The sequence below is a fragment of the Eretmochelys imbricata genome, chromosome 7 (assembly GCF_965152235.1).
Source record: "Eretmochelys imbricata isolate rEreImb1 chromosome 7, rEreImb1.hap1, whole genome shotgun sequence".
Lineage (NCBI taxonomy): Eukaryota > Metazoa > Chordata > Testudines > Cheloniidae > Eretmochelys > Eretmochelys imbricata.
Genome location: NC_135578.1, coordinates 124,958,132 through 124,973,276, shown reverse-complemented (window position 1 = coordinate 124,973,276; position 15,145 = coordinate 124,958,132). Strand labels below are relative to the sequence as shown.

At 62.3% G+C, this 15,145-nt stretch overlaps 1 protein-coding gene across 2 annotated transcripts in view; it reads right to left on the bottom strand.

Moving 5' to 3' along the window:
- The window catches only part of R3HCC1L (R3H domain and coiled-coil containing 1 like), a 52,666-nt gene that overhangs the window by 2,844 nt on the left and 34,677 nt on the right, over window positions 1–15,145 (bottom strand). For both annotated transcript variants that reach the window (XM_077823376.1, XM_077823375.1), the window contains 4 exons: window positions 2,391–2,566; window positions 1,938–2,008; window positions 1,159–1,254; window positions 456–596 (listed from right to left, as the gene is read on the bottom strand). In XM_077823376.1, the coding sequence (XP_077679502.1) occupies window positions 456–596; window positions 1,159–1,254; window positions 1,938–2,008; window positions 2,391–2,566 (484 nt within the window). The remainder of the gene's footprint in view (window positions 1–455; window positions 597–1,158; window positions 1,255–1,937; window positions 2,009–2,390; window positions 2,567–15,145) is intronic.

Genomic DNA, 15,145 nt, shown 5'->3' with positions numbered 1-15,145 from the left:
GCCAATGCCTAACCCCCCACACAAACGGCAGGGGGATTTACCTTCCACAGAGGGAATTTGGCCAGAATGCCTGGGATAGGGCCCGAATTGGGGGCAGGGCCCAGGGTCAGGGGTCAGCCGCCCCCTAGTGAAGAGCACTGAACACCAGCACTGCTTCCCGCAGCACCTGCAGCTCCCCGGGTTCTCCCACGCAAGCACAGATCCCAGCGTGGCTGCAGGTGCAGCCAGCCAGCCTGTCGGCTCTCCACAAGCAGACAGCGAGGCCTGGGCCAGGCTCTCCCTGAACAGCCAGCAGCAGCAAGCGGGCAGCGTGCAGCAGACGGCTGAGAAACCCCTGCATGCCCCCACTGCCCCGACATGCCACCCCCAGCGCCTGCAAGCCGAACAGCCCAGGCTGCAGGGATGAAGGGGCAGCTCCACACCCCGCAGCAGGAAAGCAGCAGCTAGGAGCCAACCTCGGGCCTCCTGCAGCTTCTTGCGCTCGGCCTCGCGCTCGGCTCGGCTCTGGTTGCTCCGCACTCCGAGGGCTCCGATCACCAGCCTCCGGGCCAGGGCCGCAGACGTCTCCGGACGCTCTTTCGCTGGCTGCAGGAAGTCTGGAGAGAGGAGATAGCCATCACCCCAGGGACTGCAGCACGGAGCTAGCAGGGACGCGTGTCCCAGGCCTGGCTGTGGGGAGCGCTAACCCGCCCCGCACTGTGATCGCTGCCAGACGCCAGGGCCCTGTCTACAGTGGGCTCCCCCATGCGGCTGGCTGCACTGGGGCCAGATGAGTCCTAGCCCTGCTCCCTGTCCGGTCCCCGCCCCGTGGGCACCTCCCTGCTCTGGGCCATGCAGGCAGCTGTCCTCCCCGTGCCAGGCCACTTAGCACCGGGCCTGGAGCAAGCAGCCACCTGTTCCCAGGGGATCACGGCAGACCGAACCAGACGCTGGCATCCATGGCCAGTCCCACGCACCCTGACCCTGCAGGGCACTCTGAGCACAGCACGGGGGAGGTACAGCTCTCTCCTGGCTCCAACACTGCCCTGCCCGTGGGCCAGTTGAGCCGCGATCTGGGCGCTGTGCGGCCCCAGACCCTTGCAGCAGCATTCCCATGTGATGACTCCACTCCTGGAGCCCAGCAGCTGGGATGGGGAGGTCGCCCCCCTCCGCACTCACCAGCACAAGCCCTGGCTTTGGCTTTGGCTGCTCTTGTGCCTTGCGCCAGGGGCCGGGTCTTCACCATCACATGCCTGCTGCTCAGGGCGTCGCGCGCTGCGGGAAGAGGGCGGGGGCCAGAGTCAGGGAGGGACCCCCAAGGGAGCTGCACCAAGAGCCGGGGAGCCTGCCGGGCAAGCCCTGAGAACAGGGACCAACAGGGCTCTCCCAGCTCCTTGGCCCCCAGGCTCAGCAGTGCCCTGCCCAGCCTGCCCTTGCGGTAAGGGAAAAGGAGCACGCCGGGCAAGGTCCCATTTCTGTGCCATGCCCATGCCGCCCATGCCCACCCAGAGACCAGTGCCGGGGCACCTGGACCCAGCCTCCCCACGCCCCACAGGCAACAGCAGAGCAACGAAACCAGCCCCAGGCTGTGCCAGGTGGGGGCAGGGCACACCCAAGAACACCCCAGCAGCCACAGCTGGCAGTCTCAGCGGCCAGCCTTTCCCACCGCGGGCAGGGGACATGGCGCCGGACGACTAACAGCGTCGCTTGGCTGTCTGCCAGTCGCTGATCCACAGCCCTGCCCGTCCCAGCAGGAGCCCAGGCAGGTCAGCCAGCCCTGTGGCCAGCACACGGAGCCCAGAGCCTAGCACCCTGGGGGCGAGCGGGTGGACACAGCACTGCCCATCTCACCCAGGCTGCTCCTTCAGCAGAGACTCCAGCCTGGGCACCAGCAATGGGCAGGACTTTACCCAGAGGCCTCACAGCTGCACCCGCCCCAGCTCTGGAGGTGCACATACCTGCGATGGGGCTGGAGAAGATGCCCAGTGCGTGCGTGTCGTCCACCCATTTGATGTCAAAGCCTTTTTTCCTGCCAGGGAGAGCGAGCAGCTGAAATCTGAGGCACCGATGGCATCAGCACCGTGGGGGCGAGGGACAGGGGGCACCGGGGCCGCCAAGGACAGGGACCCTGGGGAGGGGCTAGACAAGGCTGGAGCACTTTCTGCAGCGCCATTTCGGGAGGGAGGACAGGCAGAGCCCAGAGGCTCAGCGGGCAGGAGCGGGAACTGGCTGGGGAAGGCCTCGATCCAGAGCCCTGTGGCCATCTCGGGGGCGTGCAAATCTGGCAAAGGAGCTTGCAGAGCTGGGGGCTGCTGGGGGTAGGGTCGGGGACAAGATTCCTGGCCTCTGGCGCAGAGCGACCGTGCAGGGCTCTGGGGGCGGTGGTCTCTGTCTGGGCCGGGGGGACTCACTGGTAGCTGCAGAAGATGTGCAGCAGGTCAGCGGTGCCGAAGTCCTGCGGGAAGTCGTAGATCTCGATGACATGGGGCAGCTCCGAGTCACTGAGGTCCAGCTCAGCAGGCTGCCAGCCGGAGTAGTCGAAGCGGGGCTCCTGCAGGCTGCTCCTGGGCTTTTCACCGCCCATCAGCTGTGGGGACATACATGGGGCTCTGAGCTACCCCCCTGGTGCCCAGGCTGGGCCCCCCCCGCCCTACCCAACAGCCCGGCTCAGTGTGACGGCTCGCAGGACTGGCTGCTCCATTCAGGAACTTGCCCCATTGCACACTCTGCAGCTTGGCAGCCTGGCTGGCTGCAGTCTCTGTGTGGAGCGAGCAAGCAGGCTGATAAATGGGGTGAGCTCCCGGGCCCGCATGCCGGCCATCAGCCCGGGAGATGGATTAACGGCCCTGGGGACGCAGGGAACTATCGATCGGGCCTCCACGCTGCAGCTGGGCCTCTCCCATTACTAACCTCCCTTGGCTTTGCTGTGCCACTGGGGTCCCGAGACAGGGGGCAGGGCACAGCCACGGCTGGTGCATTGGCTGCTGGCTCCCTGGGAACCCTTCATATGCTGGTCATGCTCACTGCTCCTGCCAGGGCACGCTGCCCCACACAGGGACAGTCACATGGCACCTCCCCAAAACAAGGCCAGCACACCACACGCCCAGCTCAACCCCAGTGCCCCGGCCGGACCTCCCCGGGCCTGCACCAGGCAGGCAAAGGGCCACGCTGGGCACTGCAAGCTGCCGCATGAGCACTGGAGATGGAGCGGTCCCAGCGACTCTCCAAGGGATCTGGACCAAGGGCCGGACACACTAACCAGCCCCTGACATGGCGCTCATAGGCTAGGTGTCACCCCTGGGTCCTGGGAGGGGCAAAAGGGCACAGGCAGGGCCTGGGGCACCTGCAGCTTTGGAGCAGGGGAGAGGCCCCGGGGCACAGCTGCTGGAGCCGGAGCCAGAGCATCATCTGCAACATGGATCAAAGCTGGGGCTGACTGATGGGATGGAGTCAGAGCCGGGGGACTGCTCTCCACTTGCATGAGGAAGCCAGGCTGCCCCTTCCCACATTACGGCGGTCCCCCTCAAGTGGGTCCTATGCCAGCCTGCGCCTCTGCCCGAGAGACAGCGAACAGACCTGGGTCGCAAACCTTTCACCCAGTCCAGGCTCTGCCCTGGGCTCCCCCGGTTCTCCAGAGCAAGGCACGTTCCCACCCAGCAGCCGATGTGTCCGCTGGGCACAGGGACACAGAAGGCACTGAAAGGCTCTTATCTACAGAGTCTCCTGGGACCCCGCAGAGAGACAGGCTGGCACAGAGTCCTAGCGACAACAGCAGCTCATGCTTCCACATCGCACGGGCACAGCAGTTCCCAGCCCCTCAGAGGTAACCGCAACGCACTGCATGGGGGATCCTGTCCCACCCTAACCAGCCCCCCGGGGCGTCGCCGGGCACTGCAGGACAGGCCCAGGGACACCCAGCGCTGCCAGCTGTTACAGCCACGTGCCGAGACCCAGCATCGCCGGGCACTGCAGGACAGGCCCAGGGACGCCCAGCGCTGCCAGCGGTCACAGCCACGTGCCGAGACCCAGCATCGCCGGGCACTGCAGGACAGGCCCAGGGACGCCCAGCGCTGCCAGCGGTCACAGCCACGTGCCGAGACCCAGCATCGCCGGGCACTGCAGGACAGGCCCAGGGACGCCCAGCGCTGCCAGCGGTCACAGCCACGTGCCGAGACCCAGCATCGCCGGGCACTGCAGGACAGGCCCAGGGACGCCCAGCGCTGCCAGCGGTCACAGCCACGTGCCGAGACCCAGCATCGCCGGGCACTGCAGGACAGGCCCAGGGACGCCCAGCGCTGCCAGCGGTCACAGCCACGTGCCGAGACCCAGCATCGCCGGGCACTGCAGGACAGGCCCAGGGACGCCCAGCGCTGCCAGCGGTCACAGCCACGTGCCGAGACCCAGCATCGCCGGGCACTGCAGGACAGGCCCAGGGACGCCCAGCGCTGCCAGCGGTCACAGCCACGTGCCGAGACCCAGCATCGCCGGGCACTGCAGGACAGGCCCAGGGACGCCCAGCGCTGCCAGCGGTCACAGCCACGTGCCGAGACCCAGCATCGCCGGGCACTGCAGGACAGGCCCAGAGACGCCCAGCGCTGCCAGCGGTCACAGCCACGTGCCGAGACCCAGCATCGCCGGGCACTGCAGGACAGGCCCAGGGACGCCCAGCGCTGCCAGCGGTCACAGCCACGTGCCGAGACCCAGCATCGCCGGGCACTGCAGGACAGGCCCAGGGACGCCCAGCGCTGCCAGCGGTCACAGCCACGTGCCGAGACCCAGCATCGCCGGGCACTGCAGGACAGGCCCAGGGACGCCCAGCGCTGCCAGCGGTCACAGCCACGTGCCGAGACCCAGCATCGCCGGGCACTGCAGGACAGGCCCAGGGACGCCCAGCGCTGCCAGCGGTCACAGCCACGTGCCGAGACCCAGCATCGCCGGGCACTGCAGGACAGGCCCAGGGACGCCCAGCGCTGCCAGCGGTCACAGCCACGTGCCGAGACCCAGCATCGCCGGGCACTGCAGGACAGGCCCAGGGACGCCCAGCGCTGCCAGCGGTCACAGCCACGTGCCGAGACCCAGCATCGCCGGGCACTGCAGGACAGGCCCAGGGACGCCCAGCGCTGCCAGCGGTCACAGCCACGTGCCGAGACCCAGCATCGCCGGGCACTGCAGGACAGGCCCAGAGACGCCCAGCGCTGCCAGCGGTCACAGCCACGTGCCGAGACCCAGCATCGCCGGGCACTGCAGGACAGGCCCAGGGACGCCCAGCGCTGCCAGCGGTCACAGCCACGTGCCGAGACCCAGCATCGCCGGGCACTGCAGGACAGGCCCAGGGACGCCCAGCGCTGCCAGCGGTCACAGCCACGTGCCGAGACCCAGCATCGCCGGGCACTGCAGGACAGGCCCAGGGACGCCCAGCGCTGCCAGCGGTCACAGCCACGTGCCGAGACCCAGCATCGCCGGGCACTGCAGGACAGGCCCAGGGACGCCCAGCGCTGCCAGCGGTCACAGCCACGTGCCGAGACCCAGCATCGCCGGGCACTGCAGGACAGGCCCAGGGACGCCCAGCGCTGCCAGCGGTCACAGCCACGTGCCGAGACCCAGCATCGCCGGGCACTGCAGGACAGGCCCAGGGACGCCCAGCGCTGCCAGCGGTCACAGCCACGTGCCGAGACCCAGCATCGCCGGGCACTGCAGGACAGGCCCAGGGACGCCCAGCGCTGCCAGCGGTCACAGCCACGTGCCGAGACCCAGCATCGCCGGGCACTGCAGGACAGGCCCAGGGACGCCCAGCGCTGCCAGAGGTCACAGCCACGTGCCGAGACCCAGCATCGCCGGGCACTGCAGGACAGGCCCAGGGACGCCCAGCGCTGCCAACGGTCACAGCCACGTGCCGAGACCCAGCATCGCCGGGCACTGCAGGACAGGCCCAGGGACGCCCAGCGCTGCCAGCGGTCACAGCCACGTGCCGAGACCCAGCATCGCCGGGCACTGCAGGACAGGCCCAGGGACGCCCAGCGCTGCCAGCGGTCACAGCCACGTGCCGAGACCCAGCATCGCCGGGCACTGCAGGACAGGCCCAGGGACGCCCAGCGCTGCCAGCGGTCACAGCCACGTGCCGAGACCCAGCATCGCCGGGCACTGCAGGACAGGCCCAGGGACGCCCAGCGCTGCCAGCGGTCACAGCCACGTGCCGAGACCCAGCATCGCCGGGCACTGCAGGACAGGCCCAGGGACGCCCAGCGCTGCCAACGGTCACAGCCACGTGCCGAGACCCAGCATCGCCGGGCACTGCAGGACAGGCCCAGGGACGCCCAGCGCTGCCAGCGGTCACAGCCACGTGCCGAGACCCAGCATCGCCGGGCACTGCAGGACAGGCCCAGGGACGCCCAGCGCTGCCAGCGGTCACAGCCACGTGCCGAGACCCAGCATCGCCGGGCACTGCAGGACAGGCCCAGGGACGCCCAGCGCTGCCAGCGGTCACAGCCACGTGCCGAGACCCAGCATCGCCGGGCACTGCAGGACAGGCCCAGGGACGCCCAGCGCTGCCAACGGTCACAGCCACGTGCCGAGACCCAACATCGCCGGGCACTGCAGGACAGGCCCAGGGACGCCCAGCGCTGCCAGCGGTCACAGCCACGTGCCGAGACCCAGCATCGCCGGGCACTGCAGGACAGGCCCAGGGACGCCCAGCGCTGCCAGCGGTCACAGCCACGTGCCGAGACCCAGCATCGCCGGGCACTGCAGGACAGGCCCAGGGACGCCCAGCGCTGCCAGCGGTCACAGCCACGTGCCGAGACCCAGCATCGCCGGGCACTGCAGGACAGGCCCAGGGACGCCCAGCGCTGCCAGCGGTCACAGCCACGTGCCGAGACCCAGCATCGCCGGGCACTGCAGGACAGGCCCAGGGACGCCCAGCGCTGCCAGCGGTCACAGCCACGTGCCGAGACCCAGCATCGCCGGGCACTACAGGACAGGCCCAGGGACGCCCAGCGCTGCCAGCGGTCACAGCCACGTGCCGAGACCCAGCATCGCCGGGCACTGCAGGACAGGCCCAGGGACGCCCAGCGCTGCCAGCGGTCACAGCCACGTGCCGAGACCCAGCATCGCCGGGCACTGCAGGACAGGCCCAGGGACGCCCAGCGCTGCCAACGGTCACAGCCACGTGCCGAGACCCAGCATCGCCGGGCACTGCAGGACAGGCCCAGGGACGCCCAGCGCTGCCAGCGGTCACAGCCACGTGCCGAGACCCAGCATCGCCGGGCACTACAGGACAGGCCCAGGGACGCCCAGTGCTGCCAGCGGTCACAGCCACGTGCCGAGACCCAGTGATGACCCCAGGGGCAGCGATCTGTCTCATGCTCTCCCTGCTGTGCTGTGCCCACCAGCGGAACCCTGGGTCCAGCCCAGCCCCGGAGGATCTCAGAGGGGCAAAGCGCATTTCCAGCACAGGATGCAGCCAGGATGCTGGGGTCATGTCTGGCTCTAGAGCAGGGGCCAGGGATCTCTGTCACCGAGTCTCCGGGCGATGCTCTGGAGCTGCTCCCTTCGAAGCCAGTCAGGACTCTGGTGAGGTCTCCTCTCCGGGAGCAGCCTGTCTGCAGGACACACAGCTCACACAGCTTCCACCTTCCTGGGTCTGACCTCGGAGCATTCAGCTTCCTCTGCCCCTCCGTGCGCTTCCTCCAGCGAGTCCGCTCAGGTGGGGTCCTGGGGAAGCCAGAGGGTCCTGCACCCCAACTCCGCAGTCAGACGTGACTCTCAGCCAGCCAGTAAAACAGGAGGTTTATTAGACGACAGGAACATGGTCTAAAACAGAGCTTGTAGGTACAGAGAACAGGACCCCTCAGTCGGGTCCATTTTGGGGGGCAGTGAGCCAGACAACCCCGTCTGCACTTCACTCCATGTCCCCAGCCAGCCCCAAACTGACTCCCCCTCCAGCCCCTCCTCCTCTGGGCTTTGTCCCTTTCCCGGGCCAGGAGGTCACCGGATTCCTTTGTTCTCCAATCCTTCAGCTCTCACCTTGCAGGGGGGAAGGGCCAGGCCATCAGTTGCCAGGAGACAGAGTGTCGGCCATTTATGTACCCTGGCCCTTTGCTCTGCAACAATTACACTCCCTTAATCCCACCATCGAGAGATTTAAGAAATGCACAGGGGAAACTGAGGCACCCCTACAGTATTCAGAGGAAACATTAAGAACAGTCCCACTTTGTCACAATCTCTAATAGCACCAGGCTGCCTGGAGCTCTGTTTTACATCCCATCCAAGGACACTTGGATCCCACGGCGGTGAACACCTTCGACATGGCCAGGAGACAGAGGAAACCCCCCCTCGCAGCAGAGCCACTGGCTTGGCACACCTAGCCCTACTGCAGCCCAGGAGCTGCCCCTCCCGCGCTGCCAGGGGTCAGCCACCACCAGCTGCTGTGCGGCTGCGTTACCCTTGGCACCTGGTCACTGAGCGCCTAACGCATCCCCTGGTAGACTGGACGGGGCCGTTCTCGCTGTCACAGGCCCCGCAGCAGTGCTGAGTTCCGGGCAGAGCCGCTCCCTCGGCCAACCAGCGGATTTACTGCTCCAGTCAGGCCGGCTCCCGCGCAAACAAAGCAGCCATTTGTTAGCGTGACTCACTGCCTCCCTTCCTGGCCCATTGCACAGGGCCTGAGTGCGGAGGGCAGGTACCGTGCAGGGGGCGTCTATAACCTAGAGGTGCTGGAACTATTTGTAGGGGGGGTGCTGAGAGCCGTTGAAGCAAACTGTAAACCCTGGATATGACAGAAACCACGTCAAGCCAGGGGGTGCAGCAGCCCCCCCCCAGTTCCGGCAGCTCTGCCCAGCCCCAGTCCCTGCCCGATCCCCAAGCAGCCGTAGCAGGATGCAGCGGGCTGCCAGGCTCGAGGCTGTAAACCCCAGGCAGCTCAGTATTAACCCAGGGGCATCGGGACTGCTGGGCCCACATACACCTTCAGCGTGTGCAGTATTAATTCAGACCCTTTGCCAGTAAGGAGGGAGCGAGGGGGCTGGCGGAGAGGCTGGGTGCTGGCGGAAGGGACGGCCGAGTTGCGAAGCAGGTGGGACACACTCCGGCTATCGGAGAGCGTGCCAGCAGCACTGTGGGGCCGGGCCAGCCCTGCGTTCACGAGGAGCGCTCTCAGGGCTCTCATCCAGCAGGCTGAGCCCCTCTGTTGCCCCTGGCATCGGTGGGAATTGTGCTGCGTGGCTCAGGCAGGATCGGGCCCTGCGGAGATGCTCCAGGAAGCAGAGCACTCGGGTAACTCCGATGATCAGACACCATGGAGAGCAAACTGCTCCAGCTGCTTAGCCCCTGCCAGCCCTGACCTTCACGAACCACTGAGTGCAGGGGAGGGGGAAGAGGGATGACAGAGATGGGCTGCCAAGCGGCTGCTTCCAGGCCTAACGGCACAGGTCAGGGCAGCGCTCTGCGAGCTCTCCAGCCCAGGTGGCCAGACGCTGCCAGCTGCAGCCCTTCTGCCTCCAGGGCTGAACCTACCTGCTTGCTCCTGGCAATGCCTGCTGGGAATGCGGGAGGCCTACCCCACTGCAAGGGCTCCCTGCCCTGCTCCTTGGGCAGCTGCTCAGTCAGGGCTGGAGTGACTGAGCTGCCCTTCCCCTGGCTCACCAGCTAGTGCCAGCCAGCGACATGGCACCAAGAGGGCAGGCTAGAGCCAGAGCTGCACCCCCAACCCAGGGCAGAGCTCAGCCGCCATCCATCCCCACATGGTGGGGCTTCAGGACACTAGCTGCTGGGCAAACCTGGCAGGTGAGTGCTACCAGGGGCATGGGTGGGGCTGCCCCAAGCAGGACTCCAGCCCCACACCCCCAGGGCGGCCTGTTCTCCACCGCGGTCCCACGGTGGGGGCTGAAAGAACTCCCAGGAGAGCCCAAGCATGGCCCGGCCCCACGGCCGCACTGACGGGGCCACGGGCTGGCCGGCGGGGAGACCAGGGGCATCGGGACTGCTGGGCCCACATACACCTTCAGCGTGTGCTCAGCCGGGAGCGAACGCTCACCATGTCTCACAATAACCAACAGCAACAACCGCGGTTGAGAGGAGGTGCACAAGTCAGCCAGAGCTCCCGCAAATGTGGTGGCCTTCTGCTGGAGCCCAAGCCCAAGGGAGATCATGCCAGGCACACAGGAGAAGTGCCTAGGAATCAATGGAGCAAAATGGGTGTGCCGGAAATTGGTGGACAAAACATCGAGGGGTGGGGTTATTTCACCCCTCACCCTCATTTTGGGGTCCTCTGATAGAGCCCTGGGGGGGAAGGCTGGCTACTGCAATGCTGGCTGACAGAAAGAAAGGGAAGAAGCACGCTCCTCTATCGGGGCTGTCACGCCCACCCTTTCCTGGGACCCCATGGGGCCTCACAGGAGTCCTGACCAGCCAGGGCAAAGACAGGGACCCAGATGACATCACCAGCTCCTCTGGTTCCAGCTGTATCCCGACCATCGCCTGGGATGTGAGATTCAGTCAGCCTCCACTCCCCTGGCCCCAGGCCCTTTCCTTCCTACTGACCGCTATTCCTATCTACATGCCTCCAGCTTTCACCCAGACCACACCACACGGTCCATTGTCTACAGCCAAGCTCTACGATACAACTGCATTTACTCCAAACCCTCAGACAGAGACAAACACCTACAAGATCTTTATCAAGCATTCTTACAACTACAATACCCACCTGGGGAAGTGAAGAAACAGATTGATAGAGCAAGAAGTCACCTACTACAGGACAGGCCCAACAAAGAAAATAACAGAACGCCACTAGCCGTCACCTTCAGCCCCCAACTAAAACCCCTCCAACGCATTATTAAGGATCTACAACCTATCCTGAAGGATGACCCAACACTCTCACAAACCTTGGGAGACAGGCCAGTCCTTGTCTACAGACAGCCCCCCAACCTGAAGCAAATACTCACCAGCAACCACACACCACACAACAGAATCACTAATCCGGGAACCTATCCTTGCAACAAAGCCCGTTGCCAGCTGTGCCCACATATCTATTCAGGGGACACCATCACAGGGCCTAATAACATCAGCCACACTATCAGAGGCTCATTCACCTGCACATCTACCAATGTGATTTATGCCATCATGTGCCAGCAATGCCCCTCTGCCATGTACATTGGCCAAACCGGACAGTCTCTATGTAAAAGAATAAATGGACACAAATCAGATGTCAAGAATTATAACATTCATAAACCAGTCGGAGAACACTTCAATCTCTCTGGTCACGCGATTACAGACATGAAAGTTGCGATATTACAACAGAAAAACTTCAAAACCAGACTCCAGCGAGAAACTGCTGAATTGGAATTCATTTGCAAATTGGATACAATTAACTTAGGCTGGAATAGAGACTGGGAGTGGCTAAGTCATTATGCAAGGTAACCTATTTCCCCTTGTTTTTTCCGCCGCCCGCCCCTCCTCAGACGTTCTTGTTAAACCCTGGATTTGTGCTGGAAATGGCCCACCTTGATTATCATACACATTGTAAGGAGAGTGGTCACTTTAGATAAGCTATTACCAGCAGGAGAGTGAGGTGGGGGGAGGTATTTTTTCATGCTTTGTATGTATAAAAAGATCTTCTACACTTTCCACAGTATGCATCCGATGAAGTGAGCTGTAGCTCACGAAAGCTCATGCTCAAATAAATTGGTTAGTCTCTAAGGTGCCACAAGTCCTCCTCCTCTTTTTCTTGCTAACAATTGTCTGGCTGAGCTGGCCAAGACGCAGACAGTATTTTACAGCACTGCCCAGAAAGGCAGCTCCACGCAATGCCCAGAACAAGTTTGCCAGTCTCCGAGGGGCTGATAAGACCATGTGCTGGGCCTGCGTTTTTATCACTGAGATTGCAAGTGACGTCAAGACCAGATCTGCATTTTTCTCTTTGCAGTTTTCTTCCCCCTTGTGTGTGTCTGTCAGGAAACAGGATCAGACTGTAACAGCAGCAACAGCTCCAGCTAAACTCACTGCTCCCCCCCAAGCACAGCTGGACGTTAGGACATGAGGAAAATCTTCCTGTCAGGGTGGTTAAGCCCTGGAACAAACTACGCAGGCAGGGTGTGGAATCTCCATTGCTGGAGGTTTTTAAGAGCAGTTCGACACACACCTGTCAGGGATGGGCTAGACCAGGGCTTCTCAAACTTCATCACACTGCGACTCCCTTCTGACAACAAAGCCTACTACACGACCCCAGGAGGTGGGACCGAAGTCTGAGTCTGCCCAAGTCCCACCACCCCGCGTGGGGTGGGGCAAAGCCTGAGCCTCACCATCCCTGTAACCTGAGCCCCACCGCTCAGGGCTGTGGGGCTCAGGCGTCAGCCCCAAGCCCCAGCAATTCTAAGCCAGCCCTGGCGACCCCATTAAAAGTGGGATTGCAACCCACTTTGGGGTCCCGACCCACAGTTTGAGAACTGCTGGGCTAGATAATACTGAGTCCTGACTCAGTGCAGAGGGCTGGACTAGACAACCCAGTGAGGTCCCTTGCAGCCCTACGCTTCTAGGATTACCATCTAGGAGACTGTCAGACAAGGGGATTTCCTTCCACAGACTCTCGGCAGCTGCAGGGGGAGGGAACAAGGGATGTTAATAAAAAGACAGCCTTACTTCATCCTCTACACTTCAAATGCTCCAATGTTTTCTCTTCTTTTCTGTACCTGTAACAAAAGGTTAAAGGCTGCTGAAGGGTGTGCGGGAAAAGGGTGCGCGGGCCCTGGCGTTCGGCAGGCTGCATCTGTAACAGCAGGGTGCGGAAGGGTGCACTGGAGCAGCACCACGGAAGTTTGCTGTTCTCCCACGAGTTGAAAAGCTCCCACGCCAGCGGTCCCCACTGGGAGAAGACATCGTCGAGAACTGAACGGTGAATCTCCCATGCGTGATTTGCAGAAAACTGTCTGCACAGGCAGCCCGCTAGGGAGTTTTGCACCCCAGTAAACATGCTGCTGGTACGGCTATGCGATGGCTGATGCACCAGTTCCAGAGGACGACTACTTCTATGCACCCCCAGGCACGTTTATATAAAATACCAGTCTGTCGTCTGACATTGCTGAACTCGATGAGAGGGAGGAAGGTGTCGCAGGCTCCATGGACCACCCGCAGTTCAAGTAAATGGATGCGTTCCCTGGATCCCGTACGGTTGAGATACCACAACTGTCCGTGTGAACAGCCCAACCCAAGAGGCAGGTGTCGGTAACAACGGTTGTCTTGGGAGTTGGGGTGAGGAAAGGAATTCCAGCTGAATCCACCAGACGACCGACTAACACCTGCCTTGCCGTGTTTCTTGCCTTCTCCGTGGAGTGCATGAAGAGAAGCCAGGCTTGTAGGCAGCAAAGATGAAGGCCAGTGAACAGCATCACGTGTGTGCATCAGGCCATGTGGCCAAGGCGGAGAAGGCGAGTTCTGACTGATGTCCTGAGGGATGGTCACCTGATGTGGAGACCCTGAACTGGCGGAAGGTGGAAGAGAAGACCTTTCTCCATAGAAGGCCGAGTAGCTTGTGTCCCTTCTCAGAGGGAGTAGCCTTTGGGTGCCATTGCTTGGACCACTCTGTAGACACCAAAGAGCTAAGTGGGGGGTGACCAACAAAAACTCCCCCTTGGGCAGAGCAAAGCAGAGCTCCTCAGCCCTCGTAGGGGTGGGAGCGAAGAAACCGGAGTGTGCCCACAATGGCCAAGGCCACGCCACTGGGAGTGGAAGGCTGCAGAATGCCTAGTTAGCTGTCCTGGGGCTCCTGGGCTTCCTCTGGCTCAACCTGTAGCTCTGCAGCCCCCGAGCAAGAGCTCTGGGCATTGAGTCCGGCCGAGTCAGAGCGATGGAGTAACCAGCTCCTCCAGGGAGGACGACGAGATGGCTGGCTCCCCGCCGAATATGCTGACGAGGCCAGTTCTGGGTGGCCAGGTGTAACGATGCTGGTTCTGGCGGGACCCAACAGGAGAGTGCCAATTCAGGACAAATTGCTTAGAGCAGGGCAGTTACAGCCCAAGGCTGCGGTTTCTCCATCTCTAAGGCAAACCAAACCAGCCAGCCAGAGAGGACTTTGGTTTTACCCCACTGGCTAACCACAAGTCACACAAGCAATCCCCTTAGACACTCCAGTTTCCCAGTATCTCCACCAGTGCCACTCATTATGGGGACAGATGGTTATGAAAACCAATACCCCAGTAAAAGAGAAAAGGTTCTCTCGATCCCAAAGGACCAAGCCCCAGACCCAGGTCAATATACAAATCAGATCTTACCCAATCACGCTGTTGCCAATCCTTTAGAATCTAAAATCTAAAGGTTTATTCATAAAAGGAAATAAATATAGATGAGAGCTAGAAGTGGTGAAATGGAATCAATGACATACAGTAACGACAAAGTTCTTGGTTCAGGCTTTTAGCAGTGATGGAATAAGCTGCAGGTTCAAGTCTCTGGAGAACATCCCCAGCTGGGGTGGGTCCTTCAGTCCTTGGTTCAAAACTTCAGGGTAGAAAAGTCCCTCCAGAGCTCAGAAGCAGGACTGAAGACAAGATGGAGGAGCTGCAGCAGGTTTTTATAGTCTCTTGCCATGTGGTCTCTGCTTTCTTTGTCCCAAACACAAGCTGTCCATCCCATGGCCTGAAAACACCTCAAAGTTCTGTCCATAGGCAGGTCCCTGCATGCCTTGCTGAGTCACAAGGGGTGTCTGCCTTCTTCTCTCAATGGCTCAGTTGTGTACCTGATGGTCCTTAATGAGCCATCAAGCAGGCTAGGGAGAGCTGACACCAACTTATCTGGGGTGTCACCCAAAAGCATATGTCACAGAGTCCCCGGGCAATGCTCTGGAACTGCTCCCTATGAAGCCAGGCAGGACTCTGGGGAAGTCTCCTTTCTGGGAGCAGCCTGTCTGCAGGACACACAGCTCACATAGCTTCCACCTTCCTGGGTCTGACAGCGGAGCATTCAGCATCCTCTGCCCCTCCGTGCGCTTCCCACGGCCAGTCCACTCAGGCGGGGTCCTGGGGAAGCCAGAGGGTCCTGTCCCCCAACTCCGCAGTCAGACGGGACTCTCAGCCAGCCAGTAAAACAGAAGGTTTATTAGACGGCAGGAACATGGTCTAACACAGAGCTTGTAGGTGCAGAGAACAGGACCCCTCAGCTGGGTCCGTTTTGGGGGGAAGTGAGC